Source organism: Gymnoscopelus braueri (genome assembly GCF_963280865.1).
Source record: "Gymnoscopelus braueri genome assembly, chromosome: 9".
Taxonomy (NCBI): domain Eukaryota; kingdom Metazoa; phylum Chordata; class Actinopteri; order Myctophiformes; family Myctophidae; genus Gymnoscopelus; species Gymnoscopelus braueri.
The window spans coordinates 14123928-14137245 of record NC_137610.1 but is presented as its reverse complement, the minus strand read 5'-3'; the positions used below and the strand labels follow the sequence as shown (position 1 = coordinate 14137245).

The 13318-nt window shown below is 41.9% G+C and overlaps 1 protein-coding gene across 1 annotated transcript in view; it reads left to right on the top strand.

The window, feature by feature from the left end:
• Positions 1-5396: 5396 nt before the first annotated feature.
• Positions 5397-13318, top strand: part of b4galnt3b (beta-1,4-N-acetyl-galactosaminyl transferase 3b) — a 24948-nt gene continuing 17026 nt past the window's right edge. Inside the window, exons 1-5 of the mRNA XM_080438705.1 lie at positions 5397-5831; positions 10343-10398; positions 10682-10765; positions 12606-12701; positions 13086-13176. Of these exons, the coding sequence (XP_080294831.1) occupies positions 5702-5831; positions 10343-10398; positions 10682-10765; positions 12606-12701; positions 13086-13176 (457 nt within the window). The 5' untranslated portion in view covers positions 5397-5701. The remainder of the gene's footprint in view (positions 5832-10342; positions 10399-10681; positions 10766-12605; positions 12702-13085; positions 13177-13318) is intronic.

The following is a 13318-nucleotide window of genomic DNA, read 5'->3' as shown; positions in this document are numbered from 1 at the left end:
TGAGGATTGAGCATTTTGGGTAGGAATGGAGATATCCCTGTGCCATCTAGCATCTGTCCCTCCTTGGTGCCTACAAGGTGTGGCCTGGGAACAAAGGGAGTGCTCACTTCAGAAACTAGAAGACTAGTGGTGGCTGAGGCATGAAGCTTGATTGTGCCGACTGCCTTGTCTTGGTCTAACTGAGACTGAAAAATGCAGCAAGCTTGTGGTAACCAGCTTGTGGTAGAAAAAGGTATGTATAATGTACATGCAAAATCTTGCACAAATATCTGTCTTCATACTGTATATACCAAACTATATACGATCCACACAAACTCTGGAATCAACTAACCTCGTTCCCAGTTTTATTTCCATATCACGGGCTGATAAAGTTTGGAAAATAATTCAATGTCTAACCTGAAGTACAGGAAGTACAGGTCTACATGTTGTCCAGAGAAAAGGAACTGCAAGGTGTCAACTGCTAATGTGTGACTTCCCTTCTCTTGATGGACAGAAACAGGATGGCAAGGATGTAAGGAAGTACAGGAACTTCCTGTACTTCTTGTACACCTGGTTAGAAACTTTATAGTTGAGTCTGCCCACATTTCCTGACGGAGCAGTGTTCAAGATGTGGCTCATCCAAAGGAAGCTATCTACATCCAGGATGGCAATGCACATGTCCACACCTTGATGAATCGCCCCCAACATTTGAGAGAACTTTCCTCCAGGTACTAGATCTGATGGAGGCAAAGAAGAATTTGTTCTTAACTGATTTGTACCATGCTGTACCATGCTGCCCTATCCTCTTCCATTCCCTTATTGATTTATTTATTGTGCTGTGGCTTCTCCCAGCACTAGTATATCTGCAACATGGAAGCTGAGTGACTTCAAACTATTCCTGGCAAATAAGGAGAATAAGACAAAACTGTCAACTACCATTACAGGTGAGGTGTGGGGGAGCAAGCCATTAGGCATCTCAGCTGGAGAAATGTGGAACGATGGTGGAGGGCAAAGCGTATCTGTAGTTGGACTCATCTGATGGCATTTGTGTGTATATTGAAATGTAAATGATGCACCTGTGAGCCTCTCTCACCATGTGCTTTTTTAATGTAACAATTTTTAGGGTAGGGGAACAATGTTTGTCTGAGGTTGGTCAGACATGAGAAACTGACAATAAAAATTGTGCACCATATTACAACTGACACAGGTGACCACATGTGAGATCCATGAGCTGCTGTCAAACCAGGAGGAGACAGTTACTGGGTTGTTCTCTACCTACCTCTACTGTTCTATACTGCCAAGCTGAGGTACACTTCAGCTGTGGTGAGGTCGCTTGCACAGGCATTTTCTTTATGCTCCTGCACCATGCTCCTGCACCATTTCACTTACCATCTACCTCAATATCGGGACTGGAAAGCATTGTGAACATCATGTGGTTTTGTAAGCTCTTTTTTTCCAAGTTTCAATGTGACATAGCTCTGTTTACACATTGCTGTAATTGTGCATACATTTCTTCGTTTTTAATTGTTTTTATTTTGACACTTGCTTTGACAATGGAAACATATGTTTTCTCCTGCAAGGTCCATTGAATGGAATTGAATAGTGTGTTGCTTGAGGACACTTCGACACGCAGCCAGGAGTAGCTAGGGATAGGAACCGGAAACCTATGATTCAAAGACAGCCGTTCTACCTCCTGAGCCACCGCTGCCCAGGTTGATTATGGAGATTTTCTTTCTTTTTGTTATTAAATGTATTGAATTTTTCATTTTTCACAGAAAGGTATGACATAAATGTATTAAAATAAAGTTGGACAAACTGGAATGAAAGGCATACAATACAAAGAAAACAAAAAATAACAACAAAACAATAACATAAAGAAGGAAGGTCAAGCAGCACACTACAATGACCATGAAACTATAAGGTAATAGTACATAGGGGGCCCTATTTTCGGCAGTGCCTTACCCACTATCTCTAAACTTCTTTGCCATTTTTTACTATTTTTAAAACAAATAGTTCAACTAGCCGATCTACATCGACACATTGTGAGCTTGTAGATTGGCTATTTGAACTATTTGAAAAACAGTAAAAAAAAATGGCAGAAGAACTTTAGGGATAATGGCTAAGGCACTGGCGAAAAGACATTCCCATATCTCAAGGGGTTCTAGTTATGGAGAGATTCTTAATGATGATGACTAAATATACAGTATCATTATGAAAAAATAACATTGCTTACTTATGTAGCGTGTTCCTGCTAGATAAATATAGTAGAACTTTCCTTTCCTTGTTATTTTGACTTAAAGGGATACTTCACTTTAGGGCCGGGGACACATTTAAAAAAAATATTAAAAATAAATGAAAAAAGTTATGGAAAATTCATGGCCCCCTCACGCATTAGAGTGTCCTACTAATGTGTGAGGGGGCCATGAATTTTCCATAACTTTTTTCATTTATTTTTAATATTTTTTTTAAATGTGTCCCCGGCCCGAGAGTGAAGTATCCCTTTAACTCATAATGAGTTAATTTTCCCTAATCACTGCTATTTTAGTTGATTCTAGAGAATGTATGGATCATAGTAGTTTGTAGACAGATATTTTGCAAGTGTAATTATACATACTTTTTAAACATAGTTTTCAAATTTTAATATACCAAAGACGTTAAAATCGTGACAATAACCCTCTCAATCAATTCCTCATGCCAAAGTTACTCATAGAAATGGGGTCATTTGTCTCTGCATGATGTCTAGTTCAAAAGCTAATTTTCAGTTTTCATTGGACAATATTTTGAGTTGGGAACATCAAAACATCAAAATTGTCTGCTTCCAGACTAAATTCAATTGATTGATGGCCTTACTGTCCTTGCATTTGGCATTTGTGCCCTCAAAACATTTACAAGGCCAAAGGCCAAGTGGCCTTGCCCCTAAAAAGATGAAATTCCAGGCCTGGATTGTACAATTGATAGTCGACAATGGTGTCATTATGCTGTGTGGAGCTGCTGCTTATATTGCAAAATGCACATGGGTATCTAAACAATGAGATAGGCCTATATAGTTCAATCTGAGTTCAATCTGAGATGACTCATAGCCTATAGTCTATGTCATAACAAGTGGCATTAACAGGTTTAGGCTATTTTCATTTAATCCAAAGGATCAAAAAATACACGAAAGGTTTTGGGAAAATCAAGACAGCTTGCCTATCAATAATGAAGATTATCCAACAGACCATAATAAAAAATATACAAATCTGTTTATGACAACGTAGTTATCATAATTTGTACTGAGTCATAGTAGTAGGCTAGCCTATATGACTCACAAGTTGATGCTTTGCAAGCATCATGAGATTCATGACTGAAATGAATCTAGCCCTTTACTGTAAGCATTGCTTACAGTCAGTTGTAGGTTAAAAGGCTAGATTCGTGTCAGACTTCCTCCAACCTACAAGTTCCCACATCACCACCACCACCACCACCACCACCACCACCACCATCATTCTTCATGGCTCTCTCTCTCTCTTGTGTATGAGTCATTGATTTCCATACTGTCATACAGTATATGACAAATGTGAAAATAAACCAGCTGTAGGCTATCAAGTGACTGCCAAATAGGGTGAAGTGGGGCTGCGGCTGCTATTGTGATATTGAATAACGACAACAATGAGCCAGATGGCTCGGAAAGACCAAGCTCTCTTGTACCTGTTACAAGGTAAATCCGTTGTAATGGCTGGTAATGGGTGCGGCCATGTCTAACGCCTCCTCTAGTCTAAAGCTGCTCAGTCCCTCGACACAGGGAGAGAGAAGGGTAAGTGACAGTGTTGCCATGTCCGCTTACTGTATTAAGCGACTTTGGGCTTCTTTTTCTGTAAAGTTGCTTCTAAAATATTGGTAGGGTTGCGGTTTTTTTAGGCTTGTTTCCAAAGTGTAATTGCTTATTTGGTCTTGCTTCCGATTTTTTGGGTGTTAATTTGGGTGTCATGGACCCCCAAATTAATTTTGTCCCTAACCCCCATCTGAAAATGTTTTGTGCCAGAGCGCCCCTACCAGATTTGTGTTGTTTAGAATGGTTAAAAAATATTAAGGCGCTGTGAGCTTGTAGTTTGGCTATTTTCACAATGTTTATCTGTGGAACAGAGTCAAACTAGATGTAATGCCTCAACTCCTACATTCCAAGTGCTTGTCAGGGTGGGGGGGGGTCCCCAGTTCAAATATGATTATTTTGAAGGGTCACGGCCTTGAGAACCAAAGGTTGAGAACCACTGACTTATGCCAATGACTCAGGATTGACTCAAAAGGAGACAGTTTCTAGCCTTCCTTTTTCTATTCAATTCTATCAATTATTATAATAATAATATTGATAATCATATACATATAATGAATCATCATATATTTTATTAGTAATCACAATAAAATAATAATAATCCTAAAAACCAACATGAAAAATCACACCCAGTGTGAAGTGAGCGGTGTTATTTAGAAACAACAGTGGTCATCACAGTGATGGAAGCTCACTTAAAAAAAAAATGTTTTTTTGAAGTGCGTGGTGCTATTTATAGGTTATTATTTCATCATGCGTCTCGCTAGCCAATCAAAGCAAAGGGTCTGAATAGAGTCAGCCAATCACGGTACGGCGAAAAGGGTGTGAATAGAGTCAGCCAATCACAGTACAGGGAAAGACCAATTCCCAACCCCACTTATAGGAGCGGCTACACCGCTCAAAAATAAATTGTGATAAGATCGTGGATTGTGATTATGCCTGAAAAAAAATCGTGATATGATATTTTTTCCATATTTCCCACCCCTATGAATAGTTTTATCAGCATGCCCATATATGGGCAATTGGGCAATGGGCATATATAGATGACATCAGGGATCTCCAAATATGGGAATAAAAGGGACAAAGACAGACAAATACAGAGATCTCCATATATGGGCATAAAAAGGGACAAGGACTGACAGACACAGAGATCTCCATATATGGGCATATCAGTCAGATCGTTTGCCACATAGGTGTGAGGGCCGCCTAGCGGCCCCAACTTTAGATGCAGGACCGCTACAGGTGCTCATGTGCCCCCCTGAACCATTTACTGTACACATTTTTCTTTTTGATTACTACTCGTTTATATGATGTTTTTACATAGTATTTGTCTGTCACTAAATGTTTCAATGAATTGAATACACAGGACCCCAATGGCCATAGCACTTTCTTTGGGTTCAATCCTTTTATCATTGTATTTGTATTAAACTGTACTCTATGTGCTTTTTTTTTGCAAACTGTTAATAAAGTATTCAATCAACCAATCAATGGCTTCTTTCAGGCTTGTTTTCATTGACCTGGTTGCTTGTTTCTCTCCCTAACCTGGCAACACCGGAGAGAAGGGTGAGTGATTCCTCTGGGCACTGCGGCTCATTCACTTGTTTGTGCCGCCTGTGTGCTGAGGCGAGACGAGTGCATGGGTCAGCGCGGTGGCAGGACAAGAAGGCTCCTTCTGGCAAACAGGCGGAACCCTGTTCAAAGTTTTAGAATAGATGATCGGAGGAGGGTGTTTCGTTTGGATTACCACTTTTTGTTCATGATGGAGGGATTACTTGCGCTGCGAGCTACAGGTTTTGCGCCCACAGAGTAGCGGGATACGGGCTCCTGTCTGGTGGCGACTCGTCGGTCCGTCCTGACACAAAGCGGCCACCCGATCAATGAACGCGCCCGGAGATCTCTCGCTGCTGCAGAACCAAAATGATCTCCTCGTTTTTCCCCCTGAAGAAACTACGACGCAATGGCAAATGGCTCGTCTTTGTGGCGATTCTGGTGTTCGGGGCTTTCGCCGTGTACCAGGAGTTTGCACGGAGCACTACTACACACACCCGTAAGTTGTGGGGTGGCCACGGCCAGCCGCTGACCGAGCAGCAAGCAACAGCTTATATTATGCTTTATTCAATAGACACACACCATGCATTGCTTTATCATCACGATGTTAAGAATGTTTGATGTGAATAACCGTGCTGTTACATGATATCAAAGTGGATGCAGCGCAGGCAGTCGCAGTGGAAAACATGATAGCCTCTTAACAGGTGAAGCAACAGGTTGGTTGCTTATCCGGAAGCCTTGGGGATACGTGTGTGTGTGTGTGTGTGTGACTGTGTGTGTGAGAGAGAGAGAGAGAGAGAGAGAGAGAGAGAGAGAGAGAGAGAGAGAGAGAGTTACAGTTACTTTGAAGGGGGAAGGGGGCCATGGGGTCAGATCACACGTTTTTACAGGATGTGTAGATTCACACTGGCTCTCCAAACTTCCTGTCCTCACCAATCTCTCTGCCAGGACTGACTGCCACATCTACACCTCCTACCATTCCCCTCACACCCCAGGAGATTTGAGAACAGCAAAATGACACCACACTGCCATTAAACAAAGGGACAACAAATTGTCAGGACTCAGGAGTGTGTGTGTGTGTGTGTGTGTGTGTGTGTGTGTGTGTGTGTGTGTGTGTCTGTGCCTGTGTCTGTGTGTGTGATTGAGTGTGCGATTGAGTGTAAACAACAAAAACATTATGTGTGAGTACACACACACACACACACACACACACACACACACACACACACACACACACACACACACACACACACACACACACACACACATTGTATTACATTGAGAACAAAGCCTGACGTGTAAACACATGCCATGGTTTGTTAAGGGCCTACATTACAGGTCTAGCCTATTTACACACAATCCACACACACACACACACACACACACACACACACACACACACACACACACACACACACACACACACACACACACACACACACACACACACATACACACACATTCCTGGCCTATAGCCCCCTCATCACAATGAGGCTTTTCTCAAGACTCTACATACCCCCAGAAAAGGAAAGAGGAGAGGTGTGAGTGTGTGTGTGTGTGTGTGTGTGTGTGTGTGTGTGTGTGTGTGTGTAAGCGCGTGCAGGTATAAGAGTTTGTAAAAGAAGTACTGGTCTATAGTTTCCAGGAATGCCACCAGAATTGTTATTTAAAAAAAATAGAATACAAATTACATACTAATTATAATGATGATGATAATAATAATAATTGTAATAATGGTAGTCTGAATATCAGCATTTTTCTCTTCATCTTTAATATCAACTTGGGTTTTGTAATGACTCTAATGAGAAAATGTTTCATTGGAAGTTTATCTTATATGGATGGCAACTAAACCGGTTCTTCCACTGCCAGTGGTTCTACTTTGATGACACTGATAAAACGTTATACAGACAATGCATGTTACGTATGCCAGTGGTTCTCAACCTGTGGGTCGGGATCCCCAGGGGGGTCCCCACATGTTTTTTGGGGGGTCCCCAGATGACAGTAAGACCTTTTTAATACCCCCCCCCCCCAAAAAAAAAAGCAGAAAGAAAATTTAATAAATAAATTAATAGTAAAAAAGACCATTACTTCATCAAAGGTAATCAACAAACGATACTATAAAAACTGGTCAAACATTGGCCAAATTGTCAAATAATATAAGAAAGAGGCAAAAATTATTAAGGCGTTGTGAGCTTGTAGATCGGCTATTTTCACAATGTTTATCTGTGGAACAAACTAGATGTAATGCCTCCACTCCTACAATTCCAAGTGCTTGTCAGGGTGGGCGGTCCCCAGTTCAAATATGATTATTTTGAGGGGTCACGGTCTGAAAAGGTTGAGAACCACTGACGTACGCCAATGACTCAGGACTGACTCAAAAGGAGATGGTGGCCTTTCTAGCCTTCCTTTTCCTGTTTCTATTCAATTCTATTAATTCTATCAATTGCTATTTAACCACTTAAGCCTTGAACCCTATATACTTCATGGTATGTCAAATAGAGAATAAAGCTGATCTACAAGCTCACAACGTGGTGCATTACAACGCGTTGAGAACCACTATATTGGCTATTTTTGCACAATTTGAATTCACCTATTTTGTCTAATGTTCGCCTATTTTTTGCAGAATTATTGCCTCTTGTGCACAGAATAGGGACACTAGCGTTCATTCATGTGGTTAAAAAAAGAACAAACTACAGTACACCGTAAAATTGTCTGTTGATTTAACAGGGTACACATTTTGAACTAAACACCCAGGTTTTGGCTGTGTGAGCCAAGCAGCATGCACTGTCTGTCAGTGTCAGCACCACATAGTGTTGCATGAAGCGGGTGAAGAAGTAGAGGAAAGAAGCAGGGCAGGGAAGGCAGCCTGTGTGAGCGGGAGATGAATCCTCTCAGTTAAAAATATCTCTCTTTTTCCTTTTCTCAACCACAGCTCTAGAATTACTGTGTGTTTCCAAAATTGGCCCTGTGTCACAAGGGAGTATACATTTGTGGATCTCCACCCTTTTGATAATGACAGACTTCCAGACCACCAGTACTTTGGTGTTTTAACCCTAGCACACACACTCTCATATGCACTACACACACACACACACACACACACACACACACACACACACACACACACACACACACACACACACACACACACACACACACACTCACACACACACACACACACACACACACACACACACACACACACACACACACACACACACACACACACACACACACACACACACACACACACACACACACACACACAGAGCCAGGTGCTTTGAAAATGCATTGCAGTGTGTAATTTAAAAAATGACAGAAGGGAATCGAAAAAGTAAACTTCTGTATCTCCTGTGCCCGTGTGTCTGTGTGTGGTTTGGGATCTGCCAGGCTATGTCTGCCAATACCATTTCAAGAAGGGCAGAAACTTTCCAGCCGTACAGACTAAGCCCAGGCTAGGTAGCCGACTAGTCGTGACTGAGTGAGTTGGGTTACATCTAGCTGACAGCAGCACAGAGGCTTAGAACAGTGCAGGGTTTCCTGTCGCGCTTTATAGCCAATGCCAAGGCTGATAAATTCCTGCAAAGTTAATTATTTGATTGTCTTTGTGAATTTCATTTGAACCAAAGCGTTCAAAACTGGATCGTAATTATACACATTTTCTTTCCCCCTTTCTTGTTATCCATTTTAGATAGGATAAGATCAGATAGGATCAGATTGGATAAGTGATCCATGTGTCACCCCATAGCGACGCGACGGCCACCTAAATTATGGATTTTCCTGTGGGAAATAATACACATTACCAATAAATGTATGCTTTGGCAAAAATGTGTCACGTCGCTTGATAAAAATGACATATTATTTTCTAAAATTACATTTCTGTCGCACAAAGGGACATGGATGAATGGTATGCAGATGAACAAAACATATTGCATGTGGAGTATGGACCACTGATTACTTCTGTAGCTAGTATACGCCTGACACTGCTGAACATGCAATCATTGTTGAGTTGATGACTGCATCTGTGACAATGAAAGAGGTCTCAGTATAGACACATGATGTGAAGGAAATTTATTTCAGTAGGAACATTATCATTCATTGAAGGCTTTAGGTCTGCATTACGGTATTTACTATTTACTTGAGGTGTAGCAGAAGGGTGGCCAACTCTTTTGTGGTAGCATTTTGAGACTCCAGTTTGTCATTACTCATTACCAGCCAGGCTATGTCATTATGTTTGTGCAGGACTATGCCTCCCCCTTCTTCTAAACCCTTTATTTTACTATGTTGACCTACGCCATCAGAAACAAATCAGAATGCAAAGGCAGACATGGGACTAAGGTACAACAACAGTGGTTCACTTCCCACTGCAGGAAAAGTCTATGTAAATATAGATTATTAGACATGCATTCGTTTACTTTCGCGATCTTGAGGGCAACGACAAATGCTTACATATCCATAGTCTTATTTATTCACAAGAAAATAGCATCGGATCAACATTTTAAGGTAACAGATTAACATTATTGTCAATGAGATACCCCCAGCGAACAAAATTGTATAGTCCCGCCGGGATTCTCCAACAGTGTGGGGAGAGAGTTGGCTCAGAACACAGGTGTGTTGCCGGCTTGCCTTGCCATTGTTGGTACACAGCCATTCTGTGAACTGTTGAAGGTTACCATTTTCAGCTCTGTGTTTTGGTTCCTCAGCTGTGAATTTATTTCAAAATGTAACTAGAGGATAAACTCCTTGAGATGCATCATCTCATTTTCAAGGGGTCCTCGGGCACAACACACAAACAGCAATGACACTAAATAAAACAATCCAACAACACAAAACAATCAACATACAGTAGTTACACCAACAAAGACATACACATAAGGAATTCTACCAAACTTTCCACATTTTATCACTCCCCTCAACCATTACAAATAAAGACTGACTTTATCTCTGCACTGTCACTGCATTCAGGGATTTCAGTGATCCAGTTCTGAGTGTTTTCTCTGTCATCCTAAGGTGTGAATCCTGCACGTGAAGGGAGCATCTGGAGAAGGCCTGCATCAGAACAAGTGGTAAGGATAGACAGAGAAAGAATTAGATCACATTAGATCAGATGGAGAACATACTGTATATGTCAGGAATCCTTTTTCTTATGTATGCTGGACTTCATTTATAAAAGAAAGTTAAGTAAATGGATCAGTATCAGAGCAGATGCATGCAACATACACACATAGCACACATACTGTACATCAAGTATGAACTGTAAGTTTAATGTTTATTGTCATACAGTATGCATTAAAAAGCAGTGCATTCCAATGCAATGAAATGCATGAGTTTAGCTTGTGTGTTTTCCAGGCTGGAGGGGACTACCAACCTGATTCAGGGGAGGATTCAGCTTCTTGGCGTTCCAGCTATACTCCACAAGCTTGGAAACCAGAGGTGTGTGTGTGTGTGTGTGTGTGTGTGTGTGTGTGTGTGTGTGTGTGTGTGTGTGTGTGTGTGTGTGTGTGTGTGTGTGTGTGTGTGTGTGTGTGTGTGTGTGTGTGTGTGTGTGTGTGTGTGTGTGTGTGTGTGTGTGTGTGTGTGTGTGTGTGTGTGTGTGTGTGTGTGTGTGTGTGTGTGTGTGTGTGTGTGTGTGTGTGTGTGTGTGTGTGTGTGTGTGTTTGTGTCTATATTAAATGTGCCATAAAAAGCTGAGCTCTTCTCACCTCTGCTGAACTCTAAATAACCTGTTCGGGCTTGCCCAGTTCCCTTCTGTGTCTGTGTGTATCCTTAGTATGTGCTGGAGCCTGGAGCGGCATTTATTTCTCTGCATTGGAGTCCTCATGTTTCCACTATATTAAGAGGGCCTGCTTAGGGCTCATGTTAGTTGCTAGCTCCTCTCGTTTCATGTCTAGGGTGGTTGTCACAAGTGTGTCTCTGTCCTCAAAGAGCCAGTCTAGCTAATCCTGTTCCCAGCATTATGAGTGATTGTGACGCAAGGAGCAAAGCCTTAAAAAGAACAACAACATACATTTAAGTTATATGCTCTTGATATGCAACGTCACATAAAAACTCGCCTATTTCTTTCACTGTCAGAGCTTTTGATACAACTACTGCTGTTATGTAACCGAGAGACATTATGTGTGATAGATGCACATTTTATATGCGGGCGATGCCAGGGTAGTAAAATACATCCCTATTTTGAATTGTGTTGTTGACAAAATGAATGATACAATTCTGCTCAGAGATCCAGCTTATAGTCCCCCTGGACTGCATATAGTAAAAGATTCAATACTAAGGACTCAGTACAAGACCTGGCACCAAACGGTGCTCCTCATCTTGTTACACAAGCGCCCTTTGAGCTACCCTCAGAAAGCTTCGGATGCATAGTGACGCGAAAGGCTTGTTAAATAATTACAGCTGCACTTCTCAGTGCCTGTGAAGATTTCTAAGTCATCATTTACAGCCCTTCCCTTCACCCCCCAGTTTTGGACTGGAGCCATGGTTTACCTAATGCTTAACTGGCTTGTGATGACAACAGTTAATTGGAGGCACTCTACAACTCTGGTTATACCAAAACTTTGGCTCTGACCTACTCTGCTCTGGGTCTCTCCTACAATCAACACATGCGTGTGCACGCAGTCGCACGCACACGCACACGCACACGCACACGCACACGCACACGCACACGCACACGCACACGCACACGCACACGCACACGCACACACACACACACACACACACACACACACACACACACACACACACACACACACATACTGTACACACACACAGTCAATTCACTGAGGTGTAGATTTACAGGACATCTGGGGCTGGGCTTCTCCTGAAATTCAAGTGTTTGTTTGTTTTAGTTTGTGTGCATGGTCCAGTGTTTCCTCGAGGCCTTCTTTTAAGAGAGTGGTGTGGATGGCAACGGGGTAGTGGGGTCCAGTTTCACTCCAGATTCTGTTTCTGTCAATTTATTCACGACTTCAAAGTACCTTTTTATTTTGTTGTTTATTATTTTGAAGTTTTCGAATTTTGTTCGATGTGAGCCTCACTTCATTATTAAATTTCCCTTTATATCACAAAACAACTAATTTCTTACATTCGTAAGCTCTTTGAAATCATTTACTATTTGGTGCCATTGACTTCCCTGGGTCCCCAGCAATATTACACCCACCCAGTGTGAAGACGATTGGACGAACGGTTCTTGAGACATGAGAAGGATAGACAGACGTCAAGAAATTCCTGGAAATAATAGATAGATATAATTCTCTCGTCTCCTGTCCTGCAGTTCAAGGGACAGGCCAACCTGCACGTGTTTGAGGACTGGTGTGGCAGCTCTACGGCTCAGCTTCGCAACAACCTACACTACCCACTGTACCCCCATGTGAGTCAGACCAAACAAAGACACACCACAGTTTGCATTAGAAGACAATAGACATTTTTCCACATTTCAACACGTTATTGAAGTCAAAAGCCTGACATTTGTGTCTGTCACGAACAACTCATATTGCTCAGAGATAAGAAAACCAGTTGTCGGGGGGAAATGCTAAGTACGATTGGTTTCTGCTGCGGAAAATAGCTTGCTGTGAACTCTGACCGGCCCCACCTCTTACACACGCTCACGCTCACACAAACAGACTGTTGTGTTGGCTGAGACCTGCATTCTGCACCCACATGCTAGATCCTGATGTCCCTTGAGATACATTTTCACTCAGAGCAGACCTCATGGTAAAATGTTGTCTGTTTTTCCTGTCTGTCCATCCTCCAGTCCAGAACAACGGTGCAGAAGTTGGCGGTCTCTCCTCAGTGGACTAACTACGGCTTGAGGATCTTTGGCTACCTGCATCCGTACACCGATGGTACTTCAGTTCCTTGCTGCTCTTTTGTTTGCTTTTTTCCTGCTCTACTCGTCATACACCACATGTTTCATTACCATTCTCTCTCATCTATGTTTCTTTCAGTTCAATTCAAAGATGCTTTGTTGGCATGGCTGATAAAACT